At 38.3% G+C, this 21,737-nt stretch overlaps 1 protein-coding gene across 4 annotated transcripts in view; it reads right to left on the reverse strand.

The window, feature by feature from the left end:
• The window catches only part of LOC124268955, a 61,942-nt gene extending 45,966 nt beyond the window's left edge, over positions 1 to 15,976 (reverse strand). Inside the window, exons 1-4 of one of the 4 annotated variants that reach the window (XR_006896384.1) lie at positions 15,709 to 15,925; positions 15,446 to 15,567; positions 10,513 to 10,611; positions 9,133 to 9,544 (exon numbers count right to left, since the gene is read on the reverse strand). Coding sequence is in view for 2 of the 4 variants with exons in the window: in XM_046703978.1 (XP_046559934.1) it covers positions 9,200 to 9,544; positions 10,513 to 10,611; positions 15,709 to 15,750 (486 nt within the window). In the remaining 2 variants the exon portion in view is untranslated. Of the gene's footprint in view, positions 1 to 9,132; positions 9,545 to 10,512; positions 10,612 to 15,445; positions 15,643 to 15,708 lie in introns of those variants that run through there. The other 3 variants (XR_006896383.1, XM_046703978.1, XM_046703979.1) reach the window with 3 other exon arrangements.
• Between the last annotated feature and the right edge of the window lie 5,761 nt (positions 15,977 to 21,737).

The raw sequence follows: 21,737 nt of genomic DNA on the forward strand, positions 1-21,737 counted from the left end.
TGAAGTGTTTGTGAAATATATATTACAATAATCAATCTTATTCTCTCCCTTGCTGTATGCATGTGCACTTAGATGACATATTCCAAAACAACATAATTTTGGCCTAGTGTAAAGAATGTTTCTGAAGAAGTGTTTCCCTGCCAAACCATTAAAACGTTATCCAACCAGCCAGAATGTCACTAAATCGAAATGTTCAAACCATGTTGTACCCATGTTCGTAAATGGGAGTCAAAGTCAACAGAGTTTATTGTATTTAAGGCTTATGGTCCACAGACGAATATACATTTTCAAATAATATACAATATGCAAATAATATACAATACACAAAGTAGAGAGAACAAAATGATAATTGTAAATTACTTTTTATCGTATTAAATGTTTTAACAGTTCCTTTCTCTTAGTCTCACAAGATGAACATCTCTCTGGCACATTCAATCAATCTATATTACTTGTAGTGGAGGCCACGGGCCCATTCTACATTTACATTTGACTATGAGAGAATATATACAATATACAATATAAACTTTAACATACGGTTCGGTTATGTTACAATATGTACAAATGACTGTCTAGTCGCATAGCATTATATACATACACTGCTAGATGTTTTAAAGTTTCTGGATTTATCTCTGACATTAACATGTTAAATTTATGCACAGTAGAATTCAAATTGTATTTCTTTGGCGAAAGTAGATACCTTAGATGTTGGTATACATTACATACTAATAAAAAATGGTATTCGTCTTCAATATATCGTTCTTTGCACGATAATAATCTATTAACTTTAGTTTCTTAAAGGTCACATGCAACCAAAAAATCAAACATAATTAAAACACAATTATCACTTATTCGTGACATATAATATACATTGCTGGTTATGAAAAAACATATAAACAAAGTTATAAGCGTACAATCGCAAATCAAAAGTGCAATATTTTGTACTTCGGTTTACTTCCCAAGAAACGAAGCAGCCGGGATACCGAACCCAGTCAGAGCGGGTGGGTGTGCACTCAAATGTAACGGCTGGTTCATTTGCAGATGCCCTCACGGCTTATTGTGTGTGTATATGTAGAGATGTTGGGGTTTGTAAATACATGCTCATTTTTTGTGTATAACATTTTGCAATCAACAGACATCATAACATGTCAAGTGTTCAACTATCACACTTGCCTGTCTGTGTAATTACATAATGTGACAGAGACCGAACTCGGGCCATAAATCAATGCATTTTGTTTATGGTGTATAGCCTGATTGGTGTTAAGTTCAAATTGCATGTGGTCAGTGATAGCAGCTGTGTATTAAATATTGTCATTAGCAGACAGGCAGGCAGACACACAGGTGTCAATACAACAAGACATTGAGTTTTGTCTGTGACAACGACATATCTATATCACAGTCACAGTCTATATTCTGTCAACGCTAAGTAATGACATTGCTTTTAAGTATCGAACTGAGAAAGTGACTCGGTAAGAAGAACGTGTCGTGAAATTATATAAACAGTTAATTTACTGTCATAACATATAAAAAGCTCGCGCCTGTGAGATATCAACAAAACATTAGAAAAATAGCTCACACCAAAGCCTTCACCGAGTATTCACCGGACAACCCGCTTCCAAGCTGCGCGAACCTATTTCACTGCGCACGTGCTATGAGCGCAGCCCAGCTGTTGAAACCCGTTTTCCGCAGAAAAGTCGGGGGAAAATTAGTGAAACGTTTGAACTCCGATTTCGCGCGTTTTTTTTCATCGCCTTATTTTTCAACTTTATAAGTTGAATTTGCATTTTTGACGATTTGTTTCGGTAAGTCCATACCGAAAGGCATCAAAATCTGCAAAGTTGTATTTTACATTGCATGTGACCTTTAAGCATATCTGCTTGTTTCAATTCGAAGCCAGTGTGAAAAACATCTAAATTGAGCAAACGCGGCTTGAATTTTGAAATAGTGAATATTTAGTGCTGCTATCGAGGGATGCACGCCAATCTTGCTCAAAAGATACTTTAACACTAACTACACAATGTTCCTCCAAAAGATACTTTAACACTAACTACACAATGTTCCTCCAAAAGATAGCCAAATCCATACATGTAGAGAATATGTTTGATTTTAGCGGCCCAATTAGTTTTCCCCTTGGTACAATCTGGGACTAATAACTTATAACATTTTTTTACAAATCTGTATCAGGCATATTGCATATTTCACACCAATATGCAACGGCCCTTTTATAAGTAAAAATATACATTGGATAACGTCCACATTCTCCTCTGACAACATGGTTCGACGTTGAGGATTGAACTGCAAGAAATCGTTTACATGCAAACATTTGTAAAATTTCAACTTCTATATAATTATCTAAGCCCCATATTTCCGAACCATAGAGTAGAATGGGACTAATTTTAGAGTCAATCATCTTAAAAAATAGATCATATGGTAATGGATTAAATATATGAAAAGATTTAAGTACACTATACACAATGTTTTCCGCTTGTAAAGCTGCACTATTACATGAGAAGTCCATGACAGGGATCTTGAAAAAAATAACACCTAAATATTTATAAGACGGTACAATTTCTAGTCGATTCCCATTCAAAAACCGTTTCTCAAGTTTCTATAACTCATGTTTAAAAACAACAACTTTATTTTTTTCAGATAAGTGATGACTTTCACAAAAGCCTTTTAAAACATTAATATGTTTTTGTAGACCATATATGGTATCAGCAAATAACATTATGTCATCAGCAAATAACAAAAGGAATAATTGTACAACATCAAGGTGTAATTGTATTCCAGGGTAACAGCTTCACTCTAATTCATTAATAAAGAAGGAAAAGAGCAAGGGCTTAAAACGCACCCTTGACGCAAGCCATGTGGGCAATCAAACAGTTGAGATAAAGATAAAGAGCTATCACACTTGTAGCTATAGATCTGTCTAACTGTCCCAAAAGCACATTATTGTCCCTTCTGCATAGCCCTTTCTGCAATGCTAAAGTCATAAATGAAGCAAGTCTAGACTTCCTAGTGATCTCCCATCTCAAAAGGGACTGCTTTTCAGTGAATAAGGAATAGTTCGTTTCTGTCAGTTTGCAACGTTCTATAAAATGTACAAACTAACAGTATTCATCTAAAACTATATTATGATTACAGTTCCTGCACTTACAGAAATCAGTGTGTAGTTAGGCCAGGTAATAATTTCCCATAGATCAAATTTTCCATCAATCCAAATCAATCATCGCATCATGCTCTGAAACCTTATACCAATTTGTGTGAATAAGTAAGCTTGAATTTTCCCAGAAAGACGGGTGGAGTGTCATGTGTTATTGTGCGAAATTCGTGAATGAATAGACGAATCCATTGTTACAGGAGACAAGTATTGACAAAAAAACGTTACGTATCGATTTTGTATCAGGCAAACCGGAGGTTGAAAACATGAATGGCAGCCGGTCTTTTGAAGCAATAGCTCGGGTTTGTACTGACACGCAGTCACTCAAGTCACAAGAGCGTTTTCTATTTCAGGGTTGTTGGTTGGTTGGTTGATTAAATAACGCCGCACTCAGCAATATTCCAGCTTTACGGCGGCGGTCTGTAAATAATCGAATCTGGACCAGACAATCCAGTGACCATGAACATCAATCTACGCAATTGGGATACGATTATTTCAGGCAATTCTTATAACAACCATAAGGCACGGAGGATCTACGCTGAACGGAAATCCAAACACGTCCAAATCCTAGTCTGTAATGAAAATACTATATCAAAACTTTTACACTAGACTTTTACACTGTATGTGTACCGTTCGCATGCGCAACAACGTAAGGAACTAACATTGTATACAAAATGAAGGTGAGAAGGAATTTTGTCATCACAAACTGTTGGTGGTATGTACATGTATAATGGTGGAAACGATTATATTCCATACGTGTAGAAGGCTGTACGAAGCATACCTTACACAGAGTGGATTAGTTTGAAATAAGGCAATGCTCAATAGGAAACAGAGCAATTCTAAACACAAAAAGTGTTGAACTGAGTTATTTCCATGTAATTTGAAATGTTCTCAATGTTCATTCTTCATGGAAAATTAGCAGTGTAGGAAGAGTTTTTATCTTGTTAGAATATGTTCATGCAGATTTCCAGATGATAGTTCGTGCATAGACCGTGTCAATAAGAAAATGCTTCACTGAGGGAAAATCGACATATGATATTTGCATGAAGGGTTGAATAATGGCAGTTAATCACCAACAACTGTCAGATGCAGCAATTAGCTGTATAAAGATGATTGTGAAGTATCCTTTAATGCTGACGGCAGACCAACTAATGTTCAAACTGATAAAAAACGCTTACAATGGTCTCAGTGTCTATGTATAATACTGTTTTCAATTGATAGGTTTCTTTCGTCTATTCTCTGTAAGTGTAGATTCTCCCTGGGAATAGGGTCGTCGTGTCCCGTGATATTGACACTTACATGGTTACTGTGTAGCACACTGCGTACTGAAATGCATATGCACTTTACAGGCTGAATGTTTGTGGATACATTTCACACTTGTCACGACCCTTTAGGTTTGTCTGTCAAGGTAGCATCCGTGTACTTAAAGTGGCAAACCTCAGTAAGTTTGGAGTACATTTATGTCATGGTGCATGGAAACAACCATCATCAATAACCAATAATTGATCTTGTCGCTATTTGGATGAGACGTCTGAAAGTTTGAACTGATTAGTAAAACTAAACTAATCCACAAAGGAATGATCGCCAAGATTCACAGTACACATTTACTTATAGATCATAGCATTTGGTAATGGTAAAGTGCATTGGGGATAGACTGATAAAACCTTCAGGGGTGAGGACTGTGTCTTTTGTTCGACAATCTTTACCTTACCTTTACAATGAAGTGAAATCTTTTTTTCAGAGTCAACTCATGACTATGCATTCTTTTTCACTAGCATTATATATTTACCCGTCAATAGATTCTTCAAGTCAACCAGTGTCGATACGAAATTAAACCTCAGGACCTATTTCAAAGTTTTCTTCGGTTTGACAAACTAAGTTCATTGACACCTCATGCATCTACAGGTTCATAAGTGTTGTAAACTGCAGAAATGAAGCTATACCACAATGCTCTGCATATAATGTAATTCAATCACAGCAAACAATTGTTTAGGAGCCTGATTAAATGCCTGGGTATGGTGACACACAATTAGTCACAAAACAATATGACCCCATTTTATATTTGTGAATCGGACCTGTCCAAAACACTATTCTTTTCAATGACCACAATGACCATTAGAACATATACTTTTGACAGTCCGATTTTCGTGCAGATTCAGGTTTTAAATGATCTTCATCAACAAATGCTTGTCCAGATCGGGATGGGATACCACTATATCCAAGGTGCGAAGATTGACGAAAAACAAACAGAAAAACAAATATCAGTCGACGTTCATCAAAAGCATACAACAGTGGGGAAAACGTCTAGTAACTGTGGGGATTTAACATGCAATTCCACAGATATTGGCATCGCTATCCTTTAGGGGGTGCATCTCAATTTAACCACCGAAATTATAGCTTCTTAGCTTAGCGAATTGACAGTGGAATTTGTGTGGGAAGACTCTATAAAGATCCGGGTAAAATTGGTCTTCAGCAACCAATTCTTGTAGTAAGAGGCGACTAACTTGATCGGGTGGTCAGACTCGCTGACTTGGTTGACACATGTTATCGTATCCCACTTGTGTAGATCGTTGCATATGATGTTATCACGGGATTGTCTGGTCCAGACTCGATTATTTACAAACCGCCGCAAAATAGCTGGAATATTGCTGAGTGAGACGTTAAACAACAAACCAACCTAATTTCTGGGAGATTTTCATGTCCTGTTTATCTCTGAAGTCTCAATGACAGCAGAATTCCTTCAAATCGCTAAAACCATATAAAAATTCTCACCCGTGGAGATCGGTAATTGTTCTTCAGTAATCCCCGCTCGCTGACTTGGTGGTAAAAGTCATAATGTTAATCACTGGATTATCCGATTATTTACAGACCGTCGTCAGATAGCTGAAGAAATACTGAGTGGGATGTTAAGCTACAAAAACAATCAGAAGAAGACCCATTCGAGATGCTTTATATGGCTATGATGTCCCATCCTCATAATTCCTGAAATACCATATTCCCGTAGGTCTTAACACCAGTCAACATGTCAAGGTATTCCTTGCAAGAACATTTGTTCCTCAGGAAGGTCCACAAGGTCGAGCTGACGCCCACGTTATAGTGTTATATGACTCAACAGATCCAGTATCGGCCTGAACAGTGAGTGAGTGAGTTTAGTTTTACGCCGCACTCAACAATATTTCAGCTATATGGCGGCGGTCTGTAAATAATCGAGTCTGGACCAGACAGTCCAGTGATCAACAGCATGAGCATCGATTTGCGCAATTCGGAACCGATTGTGTCAACCAAGTCAGCGAGCCTGACTACCCGATCCCGTTTGGCTCGCATCTCGCATCATATATGTTCTGTGGCAGTAGTATTTGTAGCGACACGCCTTTTTGATAGCGCTTCAGAGTTGCCTCCCATGGGGCAATCTTTTGTATTTGTTTTGACTTCATGTCTTGTGTTTACAATGGCTTTCGTGAACGTTCTGAGTGGATAAAGATGCAGCCTAGCTTTGCTAGAATGCTCTAGAACTGTGTGAGATCTGTATAAAGGCTGGTTTTTGAGTTGACACACAGACTTATCACATGACTGGAGTTATACACATCTGTCTGCCATCGTCAAGTTGTTCAACATTCAAGACTGACCGTGCTTGCCTATTCCTCTACTACTGCCACTGTAAACAACCTTCAATCAGTTTATCTGATCTCACTGTAAATGTCAAGACTCTGGTGAGTTAATATTTAATATTTGTGACCCAATATTTGAGATTTGTGACTCAATTGCATTGTACTAGAAATCTGTATTGTGATTCATTGTAGCTTGCTCATTGTTTGTTCCATATATTATTGAATATTTTAGACTTGTCTGTGTTCTATTTTGCTGGTTCAGAGGGGACATTTTAACCTTTTGTCACGGCAAATTATTAACCGTAACGCTTATCATTATGGGTAAACTTGATGTTTATTAGGTGCATTGTTTTTTCTGAGTACACCCTTCAGCAAAATGGCACCGCATACAATTTCTTTTCTGTAGTCCTGTAATTCTCCAGTTGAAAGAAAAGAGGTCCCCCGGGATATCATTAGATCGTCATGACCTATTGACACAATACCACGATTTTACAATACAAAGACATTGAATCACCCGGATCTGGCTTAGAATCGGTTTTTTGTTCCAAAAGAGGCATTAATTTTACCTCTCTGTCGTAACAAAAATATAATAAAATATCCAAGTGCACTTCACATGTACCCATGAAGAATTGGTCTTCAGCAACCCATGCTTGTTGAAAGAGGCGACTGACGGTATCGGGTCTTCCGGCTCGCTGACTTGGTTGATACATGTCATCGTATCTCATTTGCGCAGATCGATGCTCATGCTGTTAATCACTGGATTGTGTGGTACAGACTCGATTATTTACAGACCGCCGCCAAATAGCTTGAATATGGCTGAGTGCAGCGTTAAACAACCAACCAACCAAGCACTTCACATGCTTGTATTAAACTACCGTTTCACTTGCCTTCTGACAAGCCCGTCCTCACAACCCTCAAATGACACACAATGTCAGGTTTAGGACAACCTTCCACTAGACAACCATTTAGAAAACTACTGCTGTTCGGAGTAAGAATAATTTATCCTCGGGAATTCAGGGTAGGTCAGACTTACTTTCACAGGAAGAGGTTATTTCCCAATGCTACTGGAAGCAAGCACTAATAGTGGCTTTCAATGACAGATGATGCAACAAGATGGTCGTCTGTTATAGGCCGTTCCAAATACTCCCAAATTAAAGTGACAATGCTTAGCTACAGGGAGCAAGGGCACGGTGCTTACGAACCATGAATCATAACCAATGTATATCTTGGGATTTAAAATAAGGAATCGTCTGTCCTCTTTATGTCATCCGTGTCTTTTTCCTAAAAAGGTCCAGCCTTGATGATCCGGATAAGAATTAGTCTTCAGCAACCGACGTTTGTCGTAAAATGCGACTGGTCAAAGAGGAGAACTGCGGTGTTCCGAGAAGAGGTTCAAGGAATATAAATTCACTCTAACATGAGGACATTCAACTCAGAATGAAAGAGATCTGAGCAATGAAAACATGCTTTGAATTAAGTATTTCAGGATTACGTTGTAATTGTCAAATACAATACATCATAGCAATATATACTGGACAAAAATAGTTAGGGATATATGTAAATTTTGAAATTATGAATAATGATTTATTCATTGACACACTGATAAAATGTCAATCATAAAAATATCAATATCCCTAACTTATTTTGTCGAGTATAATAGAGTAAAGCATTTTTAATTGATATTCTCATGATGTTATGTGTTGTTGAAAACCCCACTCAGAAAATTTCCGGGTATGTAATGGCGGTCCGTAAATGATCGGACCTAGGTTGTGATCGACATGATGAGCATCAATCTAGATACGATGACATGCATCAACCATGCATTTCGAGAGAAAACAAAGACGTGGTCTTCATTCGGCTATGGGAGCAGTCCCAAAGGGGTACACATAGTACGTGATCTTGACTACCAGTTGTTCTTGAGGCCACGGAGTAAGTTTAGTTTTACGCCACATTCAGCAATATTCCATCTATATGGCGGCGGTCTGTAAATAATCGAGTCTGGACCAGACAATCCAGTGATCAACAGCATGAGCATCGATCTGCGCAATTGGGAACCGATGACATGTGTCAACCAAGTCAGCGAGCCTGACCACCCAATCCCGTTAGTCGCCTCTTACGACAAGCATAGTCGCTTTTTGTGGCAAGCATGGGTTGCTGAAGACCTATTCTACCCTGGATCTTCACGGGTCCCATGGAGTCTGAGCAGTTTAGATCGCCTACATTGTGTGCTAGTGATTAGGTGCCTTACTCTGACATTCTGCGTCGAATCCTGGATTGAAGTCAACCTCACAGGTAGTAGAATCCGTACTTTACTGAGAAAGTTTAATCCCGAATATACCATATGTTTACAGAGACAACAACTCATGGTTACCTTTTATCGCTTTAATTACAGCATTACAGCATTACAAGATAAACGCTCAACTTGTAGTAGATTCTATAACTCATCATCGAAATTAGTCAGTTGCTTGTTCATACAGCTCCCTTGAATACAAACGTAGAATTTGTCACAGAGACTTTCAGTAATGTTTTCTGGTTCGCAAGGTTCGTCTGTGCCCATGGCACTTCTTGCCAGTGTTGTGTAGTATTTTTTGATACTGTTCTGCTGATTTGGTTTATATTTCTTGCAGCCGTGAGGGTTCCCACCGTAGTAAATGCAGTCATTATCCATGTTTAAGCTCCCATTCTTACACGAAAAGAGATGCAGTCCGCGAGGTCCTCCACCGTCATTGGTTTTATATTCAGCAAAGCTGCACGTCACGCCTTTCACTTCTATTGTGTCCTAAACGTGCAGAAAGGAAATGATAACATCAAATAGGTTTTTGTATATAAATGTAAGTCACCCCGCAGCTGACATTTCATATGAACGTGCTCAGCCCTACGATGGGCGCTAACATAGCGGCCATAAAATTTCCCGTGCTGGGATTCGAAACACGGACCTTCATATCGGAAGTCGGACGCTTTGTCCACATGACCAAAGAGGTTAACCCCGTAAGCAAGCTGACAAGGTAATGATGTCATCAATGGGATGACTCCACGCCCTGCTACAAAGGTACTGTATGTAAATGTAACCGACAAAACACGTTCTAGTCAGAGGAAATGCCTGCTATAAGCTGATTCCATTTACAGCCCAGATATAAGTCTAGCATGTGTGTATGAATCACAATCCTACAATTGTTGTGTGGCAGTAGACTCTCTCTAACATTCTAAATATCTTGCTCAGTTTTATCATGATGCAGACCTGAAATCCTTATATCTTTTCAGGTAATTCTCATGTTTTTGTTTAAATGAGAACAAGTCTTTCATAAGTAAATGAGCCGCGGCACTTTACAATCAGGGATAGATATACTTTCAAAGGGTTATTTACGTTCATAGGAAATAAGAGTTTCTTTTATTTTTTGTAAATACGGACAAAAAAATTATTTTAAAAAAAATCAAATAAATTTCGGACGTTATGGATAGAATAACCACTGCCGTTTTATCGAGTGGTATTGACTTTCCTAGGATACAGGATTTTGTTTTTTCTTAATTTCTTGTTGCTTGAAGTTACAAGTAACATAACCGCAATCAACATAATATCTAAATACAGGACCGAACTTAAAAATAATGTTCAAAGCACAAAACAGGTATCTACATGCACACCGCTTATTCTGCATTGGCATGTAAATGGCTGCGAATTGAACTGGACCACTGAAATCCACCATGAATGAATATATCAGCCTAGATACTCATGAACGATAATATACCCACCTTGTAGGTTTTTCCATCTACTTCATCTTCATCTATGGACAAGGTGACCGGAAGTATAACAAACAGCCCAAAGACGATGGTCCTCAGCTCCATGGATATCTACAGAAGTACGAAATTACACAGACTTAGATAATACTTTTTTTCATCTCTTTGTGATTGACATAATCAAATGACGAGTTGCACTGTTGATCAAGATATATACTTCCCATCAAAAGTTCAGACTCATTTAAAACACTCACTATATATATGTTATGTACATATATATGGTTACATCGCAGATGAATTTGGGGGAACCAACTGCAAACCTTATGCAGATGAATTGCAAGAGGACCATGCATCAAATTGCTGAAAAGCATGTGCAAATATCATGCATGTGAACCGCTGCGTTTTGGTGTAAAGTTTTGTAAAGAATTCGCCAATTTTCACTGAGTTTTATCATTTCTTGAACTCATGACAATAAGCTTTTCAACTGTACGAATTTGTTTTACAATACATCAGTTCACGTGTAAACAGTACCTGTAAACAGCATGGAATATTTTGCAAAATTTAGTTTAGAACAGTTGCCTGAAGTAAGTGACTACATTTACACTAGTGAGTCTAAACTTGATGGGAAGTATATTTGCATCATAAATGGGTGCAGGTGTGTTTAAAAGTTCCATAAGCATATGCGTATTACCTTGATTTCATTCAGTATTTTAAGGGACAACAAAGGAAGGGCATGTAACTGACAATATGATACTATACAGGATGTGGATTCAGAACCGGAAAGATTTACTGGAAATGATATAAGTCCTCAAACATATATTGATTAAAGGCCATGCCAAATGCTGACTACTATCTGATGAAATATACATCGATCTCAGTGTATCACAACAACAGACGGCATTCCTTACAAATATATTTCCGAATAACTTCCAACTCGACAATATATAAATTGTAAATGCAACAATTACGTCGCTGTATTCTTAACCATACTCTGCTTCGTCACAAAGATTCTAACTCACTAATATATGATGCAATATGCATCGATCTCCACAACTACAGAACACATTCTTTACCTAGATAATATATTCAGAAATCTTTTGACTCGACAAGTTGTAAATCTGCAACATTTACGGCCACCATTCTATTTGCAAACAAAGTCTACCTCATCGCTGTATTCTCAAACGTTCCCTGCCTCGTCACAATAATGTTCGTTAAAGGATTTTTATATAGGTTAAACACTATGCATTTTTATAACATAATGACATTCAAACATGAATACATACCACATCTGCACCACCTATTTACGAAAAATAGTCGTAAAAATTATAAATATGCACCAAAACTAAAACCACTTTAGCCCCGCCCACTCTTTCTGCCGGTCTGCCGTCTGTGGGTGTGACGTCATACCCGAGAGTCCGCTCAGTGTGTTGACATTTCCGTAGTGTATACGCCATCGAGTTGAAAGTGACACGAAGCGCAATATTTGAATGAAGCGTTGTTGTGATTATGTATTGGAAACTGAAAACTGCACTTCGAGTTTTGATGATTATCCAACTGCGTAAACAACACGGATGTGCATTTCCTGGGAAATTCTATTTGACAAGAGGTAGGGCATAGATTGTTTACTGTCGTCGTGCGGACTTTGTGAACCCCTCCACGAACGGTCATCTGTGCTCGTTACACTTTTCGAAGAATTGCTGTGAAAGAGACCTAACCTCTGGCGAAATATGTATACGAATAGGCAAAACTTAAAACTTTATAAGGATGCTATATATTGGGCATTCCTTTCGACATTCCAAACAAACACAGAGGCCGAAATGTCAACTTGGGACTGAGACCGAGAGAGTTGCGTTCCGGACGCAAATGAGAACTTGCAACATATGGGTGCGGTGGTGAGAGAGAGCACATAATTAAAAATGAGTCACATCAGGTATTATCCACCAGGGACTGGTCCCCTACCATGTTAAAATGGTATATGAATTGTGTGCGTGTGTGTGTGCGTGTGCGTGTGCGTGTGCGTGTGCGTGTTTTTCCCTAACTAATGAGTCAACACTAAGTCTTGTTTGCAAAGACAGTTTTTTTAATCCTTATATCTATTTTCCCTCTCAGCATTTGTCAAGACAAAAGTACTTACTTCTTTAGTACAGATTTCAAAGAATATTATCATTATGGTTGCCAAAACAAAATATACTGAAATTGTCTTACAAAATGTCTCTAATTCAATGTAAAGTATATTCACAGAGTATGTGGAATTCTTACTCAGGGCCATTCTCGAGAGAAGAACCATGTTTCCTTCCTACAGACTTGCAGGAAACAACAGCCTATTTTTCCTGGATATTCTGCCAGACACTTTCATTTATAACTAGTAAACAGGAACTGGTGAATTCACTGACATCAAGATATAAAATGAAATCATGTATATGTGTCTAGGGTGTGAACTGAAACCAGTTGTGCCTGATGTCTATAGGTATATTGTATTCGTCTGTTTGAATCCTGGGTCTTGTTTAGATGGTAAATGTTTCCAAATTGCAGTCACCACACGTACATGATGTTATATTGGAGAGCAATCGTGTTTTCTTAGGCTTTTACCAGTCCATCCAGTTAATATACAGGCAAGCCTTTGCTTTCATGATGTTGGTGTACACACTGTATTCATTATTTTGTCATAAACAGTTTGTATGCAAATAAATTATTTGCTTTAATTTTTGAGTGCTGGTTTCTTGATTTGATCGCTGGTCTTTCGTTGGCACACTTTACACATTACTACTAGAACACAATGAAGAATTTCTTTTTCACTAGCTGATAGTTGAAGAGAAAGAAAATGATTTGTCAGTTCTGTTTTTTCCATCTATGTTATTTATTACATCGATTATAGGCTGCTAAGGAGGTTACAGGTCTTTATCATTTTACATTTTATGTATATTTTGCAGATTTATATGACTAAGTATCACGACATATAACCGATGCTTTACACTGTATGGAAATTGAAAATGTAATAAAACTGATGTTTGATGCACCATACCAGAGACGATACACCGACTTTTCCGAAAACATCCACAAACGAATTTAGGGTACTTCTCTACAATACAGTAGTGAGATCGAAGTTATCGACTTCCGTAACGGTACGTATTTCATAGAAAGGATTATCACCATACTAAAGCCTTTACGGATAAATTTAGCAGAAGACGCAGTTTATGAAATAAAGCTGAAAGTTACTTAATAACCTTCATAAAATCATGAACCTCGAACGTAACTATTTCAGTGTTTACCTTCCCATACCGATGTATACCGGAAGACAGCCTCAACACATTGATCGAACATTGCCGTTATCATGACTGCAAATTTTACCGTGACCACGGTATCTCATCAGTTTTCCATGAACATGTGACAGGCAAGTGACTTGCATACCAGTCTGCAGTAGGTCTATTCAAAACATAGTCGGGATCGGGATCGTCCCACACTGGTGGAATCGTCGACAATACCCCTGTCGATGTTGCCGCTAGAAACACTTTCAAATTGAAAAGGTTGTATGTATGTGATATCTGTATCTAGTATGCCATCCAAATCCAGGTTTGACTTCGTGGATTGATTTATTTTCTAACCTAGAAGCAGACTTCAGTAAGCGAACAGGCTCGGTACCACTGTATTTTCCGTGTGTTGATGTGTTTTCCGTGTGCGACTCTCCGGTATGACGTCACGCGACCACGTGACCATCTACCCCATTATCTTGCGTAATCGCGAAAAGCTTTCGAGGGAGGTGCGTTTTAGATTCCTAATACAAGCTGTATAATGAAATATTACCGTTTTTAACTGTATTTTGTGAATATTATATATACCCAAGGGTTCATTAAGAGCAAAACTTAACAATGTTAAGTGACATTTTTTAAAACCCTTTAACATTCTAACTCGCTATTATACATGTATGGGGCGGTGGGGTAGCCTAGTGGTTAAAGCGTTGGCTCGTCACGCCGAAGAACCGGGTTCGATTCCCACATGGGTACAATGTGTTCAGCCCATTTCTGGTGTCCCCCGCCGTGATATTGCTGGAATATTGATAAAAGCGGCGTAAAACTAAACTCAGTCAGTCAGTCAGTCAGTCAGTTATACGTGTATCTCGGAAACATGATCTAACTGACCTCTATGAGTGAGTATGATTTAACGCTGATTTAGACAGTATATCAGCTAGATACGATTTATGTGGAAGCCCGAACTGTGAAAAGTAAGTGTGAGAGTAAGTCTTCGACTTTGCCCCACTGAACTCCATAAACGTATGGTGACAATAAGACCTGGGAACACAATCAGTAGGAACTAGAACAAGTTACTTGCACGACCATGGGACCTTGCTCTACATAGTGAACTCACAATCATTCCCATTCATTACTTTGCAGCAATCATTCCCACTCATTACTTTCCAGCAATCATTTACATTCATTATTTTCAGACAATCATTTACATGCATTACTTTCTAGCAATCTTTCCCATTCATTGCGTTCTAGCAATCAGTCCCAATCAATACTTTCTTGCAATCATTCCCGACCATTACTTTCCAGCAACCATCTACATTATTTTCCAGCAATCATTTACAGTTCTTACTATACAGCAGTCATTCCCAACTAGTACTTTCCAGTGATCATTTACGACCCGGGTTAGAATATTACCCTTCAGGACCCATGCTTGTCGTAAGTGGCGACTAACGGGATCGGGTGGTCAGGCTCGCTGACTTGTTTGAAACATGTCATCGGTTCCCAATTGCGCAGATCGATGCTCATGCTGTTGATCACTGGATTGTTTGGTCCAGAGTCGATTATTTGCAGACCGCCGCCATATAGCTGGAATATTGCTGAGTGCGGCGTAAAATTAAACTCACTCACTCACTCAGTAATAATCTATATCTATTACCTTTAGAGCAATCATGTACTTAACGGAATTTCTCTCAAATGTGACTTACGTTTTAAGTGTTGACGTCTTTTGGATCCAAAATTTGAGAACCTGTTTGATGTATGTACAACCCGATCTTGTCACTGTCGCCGCAGTGTGATTGAAGTATTGTCCAAACAATGATTCGAACCCCTGTGGATTGAAGCACAGAGAAGAGACTATGGAAAGAGTGCGGGCCTTGTCACGTGACAGATCAGCGTAACAAACACCAGTTCATGTCCCTAATGATACACGAATCCTGGTCCGTTGAGGATTCGTTCCGGGTCAACTCACCTTAAGTCTAGATGTCAGATTTCTACTGATGATATTCCTCATATTCCTTATGTCGTGCAGACTGCGGGTTATTGTGTGCACCGTGAGGTTTTTTCGCAAAGTTATTGTTTGTTAAGGTTGACGGTTCTGTAAAAGCCCGGCGTCGTATCCCGACATTATCAACGAGGATTTGAAATGTGAGCATACCACGTGTATAGAGCAGTGTGTTTGTTTCGTCATCTGTGGGTATACATGGTCCAGTATCATTGTTTGACAGAAATGTATCAGCCCATCCAGATCGTGGTCAGAATGATTTATGGATGGATATAGCGAAATGTCTTTCTGTTGACGGTATATTTAGTCCCCAGGAATGCTGTAATATCATCAGGTGAAATACAACCATTTCGTGATATTAGAGCACCCGGATCTTGCTGAGAATGACTCAACACACTGTGCATGGATATAGCAAAATGTCTTTTTCTACTTTTCTCTGAAGGTATATTTTGTCCCGGGGAATGCAGTAAGATCCTCGTCTTTCCTCTGATATTGACACACCCGAATCTCGCTGAGAATGACTCAACAAACAGTGCATCGATATAGCAAAATGCCTTTGTTTTACTTTTCTTTGAAAGAATATTTTGTCTCCGGGAATGCAGTAAGGGCCTCATGTATCTGACATTGACTCAACAGATCTAAATACAGACCCGTCAGCTGTAGTAACAATGTGTGTCATGTTGTATTCTGAACGACTAATATTCACTCAGTGCTAGTAATGTTATTTGAGCCGGGGTGCCAGTTGTCAATGATGATACATTTAGTGAGTGAGTGAGTTTAGTTTTACGCCGCACTCAGCAATATTCTAGCTATATGGCGGCGGTCTGTAAATAATCGAGTCTGGACCAAACAATCCAGTGATCAACAGCATGAGCATCGATCTACGCAAATGGGATACAATGACATGTGTCAACTAAGTCAGCGAGCCTGACCATTGATCCCGTTAGTTGCCTCTTACGACAAGCATAGTCGCCTTTTGTGGCAAGCATGGGTTGCTGAAGACCTATTCTACCCCGGATCTTCACGGGTCGATGATACATTTAGGGTTATCTTTGAGAGATTGAGAGGCCCTCGTGTTCATCAGTTAATCTATTGCTTTCAGTTACATTCTTTCCTCTCACAACGTAACGTATTTAATACCACTGCACTTAATACTTTTGTTAAGATGATCCATAAGTTGAAGCTGTCAAGAGAGTGTAGATTCAATAGGGCAGAAAACCATTGAAGACATTAGTAAATAACTCTGCGGGTGATGATAAGTTAATTGCTGAATTTTTCAAGTTTTCTTCTGATATTCTTGTTCCGTATTTAACAGTTCTATTCAACATGATCTTTGATAATGGTGTGTTTCCTGCTCAGTGGTCGGTTGGTCTTATTGTTCCGAATCATAAGATTCAGTTCCAAATTATAGAGGAATTACTATTCTCAGTGTATTTAGCAAACTTTATATTGCAGTGATTAACGACAGACTTAAATTTTGGAGTGAAGCTTATGCTAAAATATCCAAGGCACAGGCAGGGTTTAGAACAGGATACTCGACCGTCGACAACATCTTTATTCTTCATTCTATTACACAGAGAATTCTATCGAAAAAGGGTAAGTTGTATGCTTTCTTCATCGACTTTTCGAAAGCATTTGATTTGGTAAATAGATCGAAATTATGGTTAGTTTTGCAACAGAAAGGATTAACACCCAAGATGTTAGGTTGCATCAAATCCATCTATAGTTGTGTTAAATCTTGCGTTAAAGTCAATAATTCTTTTTCACAGTTGTTCGACTGTAATATTGGAGTTCGTCAAGGATGTGTCTTGAGTCCCTTCTTGTTCTCCATTTTTATAAACGATTTAGCTGATAATATTGAATCGTTGTGTTATCCGGGCATACAGTTACATCCAGAATTAACTCAGTTGTTTCTCCTATTTGCTGATGATGTCACTCTTTTCTCTGACACCATCTATGGGCTACAAAAACGTATTAATGTCCTTGAACAGCATTGCAAGGGATACAAGCTATATGTCAACTTAGATAAATCTAAAATTGTTGTGTTTAGAAATGGTAGCATCCTTACTAAGCACGAAAAATGGTATCTAGGAGGTAAATTAATTGAGTGCGTTTCTTCATATAGATATTTGGGAATAGTATTTTCACAAACATTGTCATGGCATAAACATTTTGAGAGCTTTATTTTACAATCTAAAAAGGCTTTGTTCGGTATTTTGAAAAGTTTATCAAAATTCGAGCACATGAAATGTGATGTCTTCTTCAGAATTTTTGACACTAAAGTAATGCCTATTTTGCTTTATGGTGCCGAAGTATGGGGTCTAGACTGTGATTGTAATTCATCCATTGAAACAGTGCATACCCTAGCTTGTAAATACTTACTCTATGTTAAACTATGTACCCCTAACCACGTTGTACGTGGCGAATTCGGGAGATACCCTATGTATATTTTTGCGTACAAACGCTGTATTATGTATTGGTACAAACTGTTAAGTATGCCTTCTATACGTTTCCCTAAGAAATGTTACAATTTATTACTGTTAGATGCTTCAAATGGTAAAATTAACTGGACATCAAAATTAACAAACCTATTGTATACAATGGGTTTTGGATACGTATGGGAAAATCAATTTATTCCTTATATAAACCTATTTATTTCTGAATTCATATCTAGAGCCCAACACACATATTTACAGGAATGGCATTCCTCGTTGTCTAGTGGCTCAAAAACCTACCTATATTCTCAATTTAAATTTATTTTTGGTGTTGAGCCATATCTCCATTGCATAACTATCAAGAAATTTCGTATTGCCTTAGAGAGGTTCAGGTGTAGTTCACGACGACTGAATATAGAATCTGGTAGATATATAAAGAAACCAAAATACTCAAGATTGTGTGAAATGTGTTCCTGTAATATGTAGAAAATGAGTACCACTTTTTACTGATTTGTACTGTCTATGATGATCTACGTAAACGTTTTATCCCTGTCGATGTTTTCACCCATCCAACCTTGTGTAAATTTAATCGACTGATGAGTAATGCTACTCCTCTTGTTTTAAGAAATCTTGCCATGTTCATCTTCTATGCTAACAATCGTCGTCGCTGCAGCTTGAAGGCTGCCAATGTATAACGTTGTACCATGGGCCGATGGCCTACATTTACATGAATAAAGACTATAGTATGAACGACAATTGATGCAAATCAGTGACATCACGTGAACTTGGAAAGGATCACGATGCCCTGCTTCATAGTTAGCACCAACCACTCATACTTTGGTTATGTTTTTGTGATTAAGATGAAAATGCAGCAGAGAGGGTTTGGGTGATCCTGGCACAGTCAGACTGATAAGGCTCATCAACAGCTCAGGGCCCTTGCCCCTCAACACGTCAGCTCAGACAGCGAATGGGACTTCTCCCAGGAAACGCTGTCTAGTCGAACCCACCAAGAACCTTCCGGAGAATATGTGGACTCCCCAACACTGCAGCCTTTTGCAATACCCAGAGCGTCAGAAGGGCTGTGCTCCCGATGGAGAATCTCTGAATACGTTTTACATGATTCTCATGCAACTCACCAGTCTTTGACCATGATCCCTAGTATTTTGATATACCTTCAGTTGTTGGCAATATATAGCCTGTTTTGATATTGTATTGTCTTCTGTAATTTAACTGTTTTAGATTTACATACTAGTTTTATATTGATATCGGTGATATTCTAATTTGTATTTACTGTCCTCCAGGGACATTTTTTTAAAACTTTTACCCTTATTTATTCCAAAATTATAATTTGATTTTAGTCATATGGCTGAAGTATTGCCGATGTGACTTTAAATCGTAACTCACTCACTAACCTTTGATGCCGCAAGTAAAGGGTAAAAGTGAACGCAGTTTGTTTGAGGAGCACTCCATGTCTTAATGATCTATAAATAATCCGAAAGTATTTGTTTAGTTTTTCACTTATTCAATTGCCAGAACAACCAGCTGTTGACAGCAGGCTCCACATTTTCACCCAGGAGGTAGAATGTGACACACTATAGCTGAGACTCACCATCTGCCAACAAATGTTTTCTGTTCGGTTTTACAGCATTCAAATCCTGAGGAAGAGATGCATAATCTTTTATTACAGGTGCTTCAAGGAAATTTCTAACTTGTTGAATTAATAACACCAAAATTGAGTCTGCTGGGAATCATTGTTATTACTTATGCCATATTGTCAAAGTTGATTTACCTTTACAAGTATTTGTGACTTATCCCACAGGTGTGGCAAATCAAGCTCATCTTTCCGCGAACATCTGGTATCTCACCATTTGATGGCATATATTTCAGCAGAGATTTCTTATAATAAAGAAGAGAGTGTTTATTTCTCGTTATTTTCCTGGGAAAATGTACGTATTCTCCTCGACAAGTCTGGCTTAATAAAAACCTCAACGGGTCATATAACACTGTTTATCACGACGCATGAGGTTACGTCGACCTTTCCTGCATTCCTACCACCCGTCAACCGATTGTCGTTTCTCTGTAAGAATATCTTTTCCCCAGGAAGATACTCAAGCTCCGAAATGACAGACAAGATCTTTAATTTTACAGATGGCTTAACTTTGCCTCTCTGTCACAAACTACATTTTACACTGTCAAATGAACTTTACTGTCAACTAAAAATCCGATTCAATGCACATAACACACAGAAACGTAAATCGAACAATTCCCCGGCAGCGGCTTTGTTAGCTAGAAAACACGCAGCGGTACTTTGCCCGCACTGTGCAGGGACTAGATCTGAATCCATCATTGCAAACTTAGGATTGTGGACCATGATTGGGTACATTGATAAAAGTAAACTTCAGTTCTTTGGCTCTTTATGCAACACTAGTTGTGACAATCTCATAAAACTCATATTCTGTGCTTCCGTGGCTATTCCGCCCCGAAATTCAACTATTTGTGGAGATCTTCAGTCTGTTTTGTGCAAATACAATCTTAGAAACTACTTACATACTTATTTCGACAGTGGTTCATTTCCCCCAAAACACCAGTGGAGACGAATAGTAAACAAACATGTACAAGAATACGAAGAACAAATGTGGCGTAACAAAGTATCATTTAACGCAGGACTGTCTCGTTACACATCACTGACATATCACATACTTTTGAACTAGCATTTTTATACCATGAACACGGATCAGCTTTACAATTATGTTTCAAAAGTTCATCACGAAATAAAGTCTCAAAAGAATGTTTGCTATGTAACAAGCACACTTATGATTATGACAACCATGTGATACTACACTTCGACACTTTTTTACCTCTCCGAAATGACTTTTTTTCATCTCTGATTGATCTACTTGATGTTGAAACCTATGTAAATTTTGAAATGTTGGAAGACGACGAAATGCTGTCAACTCTCCAAGGTGCAGATACACAGTTCACGCGATCCTTAGTGCGGGACACATATCATGTTGTCATTATACACTTTGCAACATATGTCTATCATTTGAAACCATATCTCGAGTTTGTATTTTAATGGAGACACTCTGTGTACAAGCGACGCCATCCCCTTTGTGAATGCATACATATCAATTGTCAACTATCAATGACATTGTCCTATATGTAAATACTGATGTGTTTTATGTTTGATTGAACTCATGTATCAATAAACTTCGGATTGATTTCTTTCTCTCTGTCTGTCTGTCTGTCTGTCTGTCTGTCTCTCTCTCTCTCTAAAGATTACCTCCAATACTAGTAGTACCCTCAGGAAGCTTAAGGTTCTTTAGTTTCACGTAGGCATAATAAGTGACAAACGTCCTGCTACCTCACATCTGACTGTCATGTATCTATCACACAAAATACATTTGAAATTTAATATACCATATAAGGAGTTTCTGCATTCCCATAAGGCTCGGCTATATTTCGACCCATCATTGGCCAAAATGTAACGAGTTTTCTCATTGGGTCAACTATGATACTTATCAGAGTGATTCGGCTCTAAGACTCAAACCGTGGGCGAAA

The sequence above is a fragment of the Haliotis rubra genome, unplaced genomic scaffold (genome assembly GCF_003918875.1).
Source record: "Haliotis rubra isolate DU_JTF1 unplaced genomic scaffold, ASM391887v1 Scf1408, whole genome shotgun sequence".
In the NCBI taxonomy this organism is placed as follows: Eukaryota; Metazoa; Mollusca; class Gastropoda; order Lepetellida; family Haliotidae; genus Haliotis; species Haliotis rubra.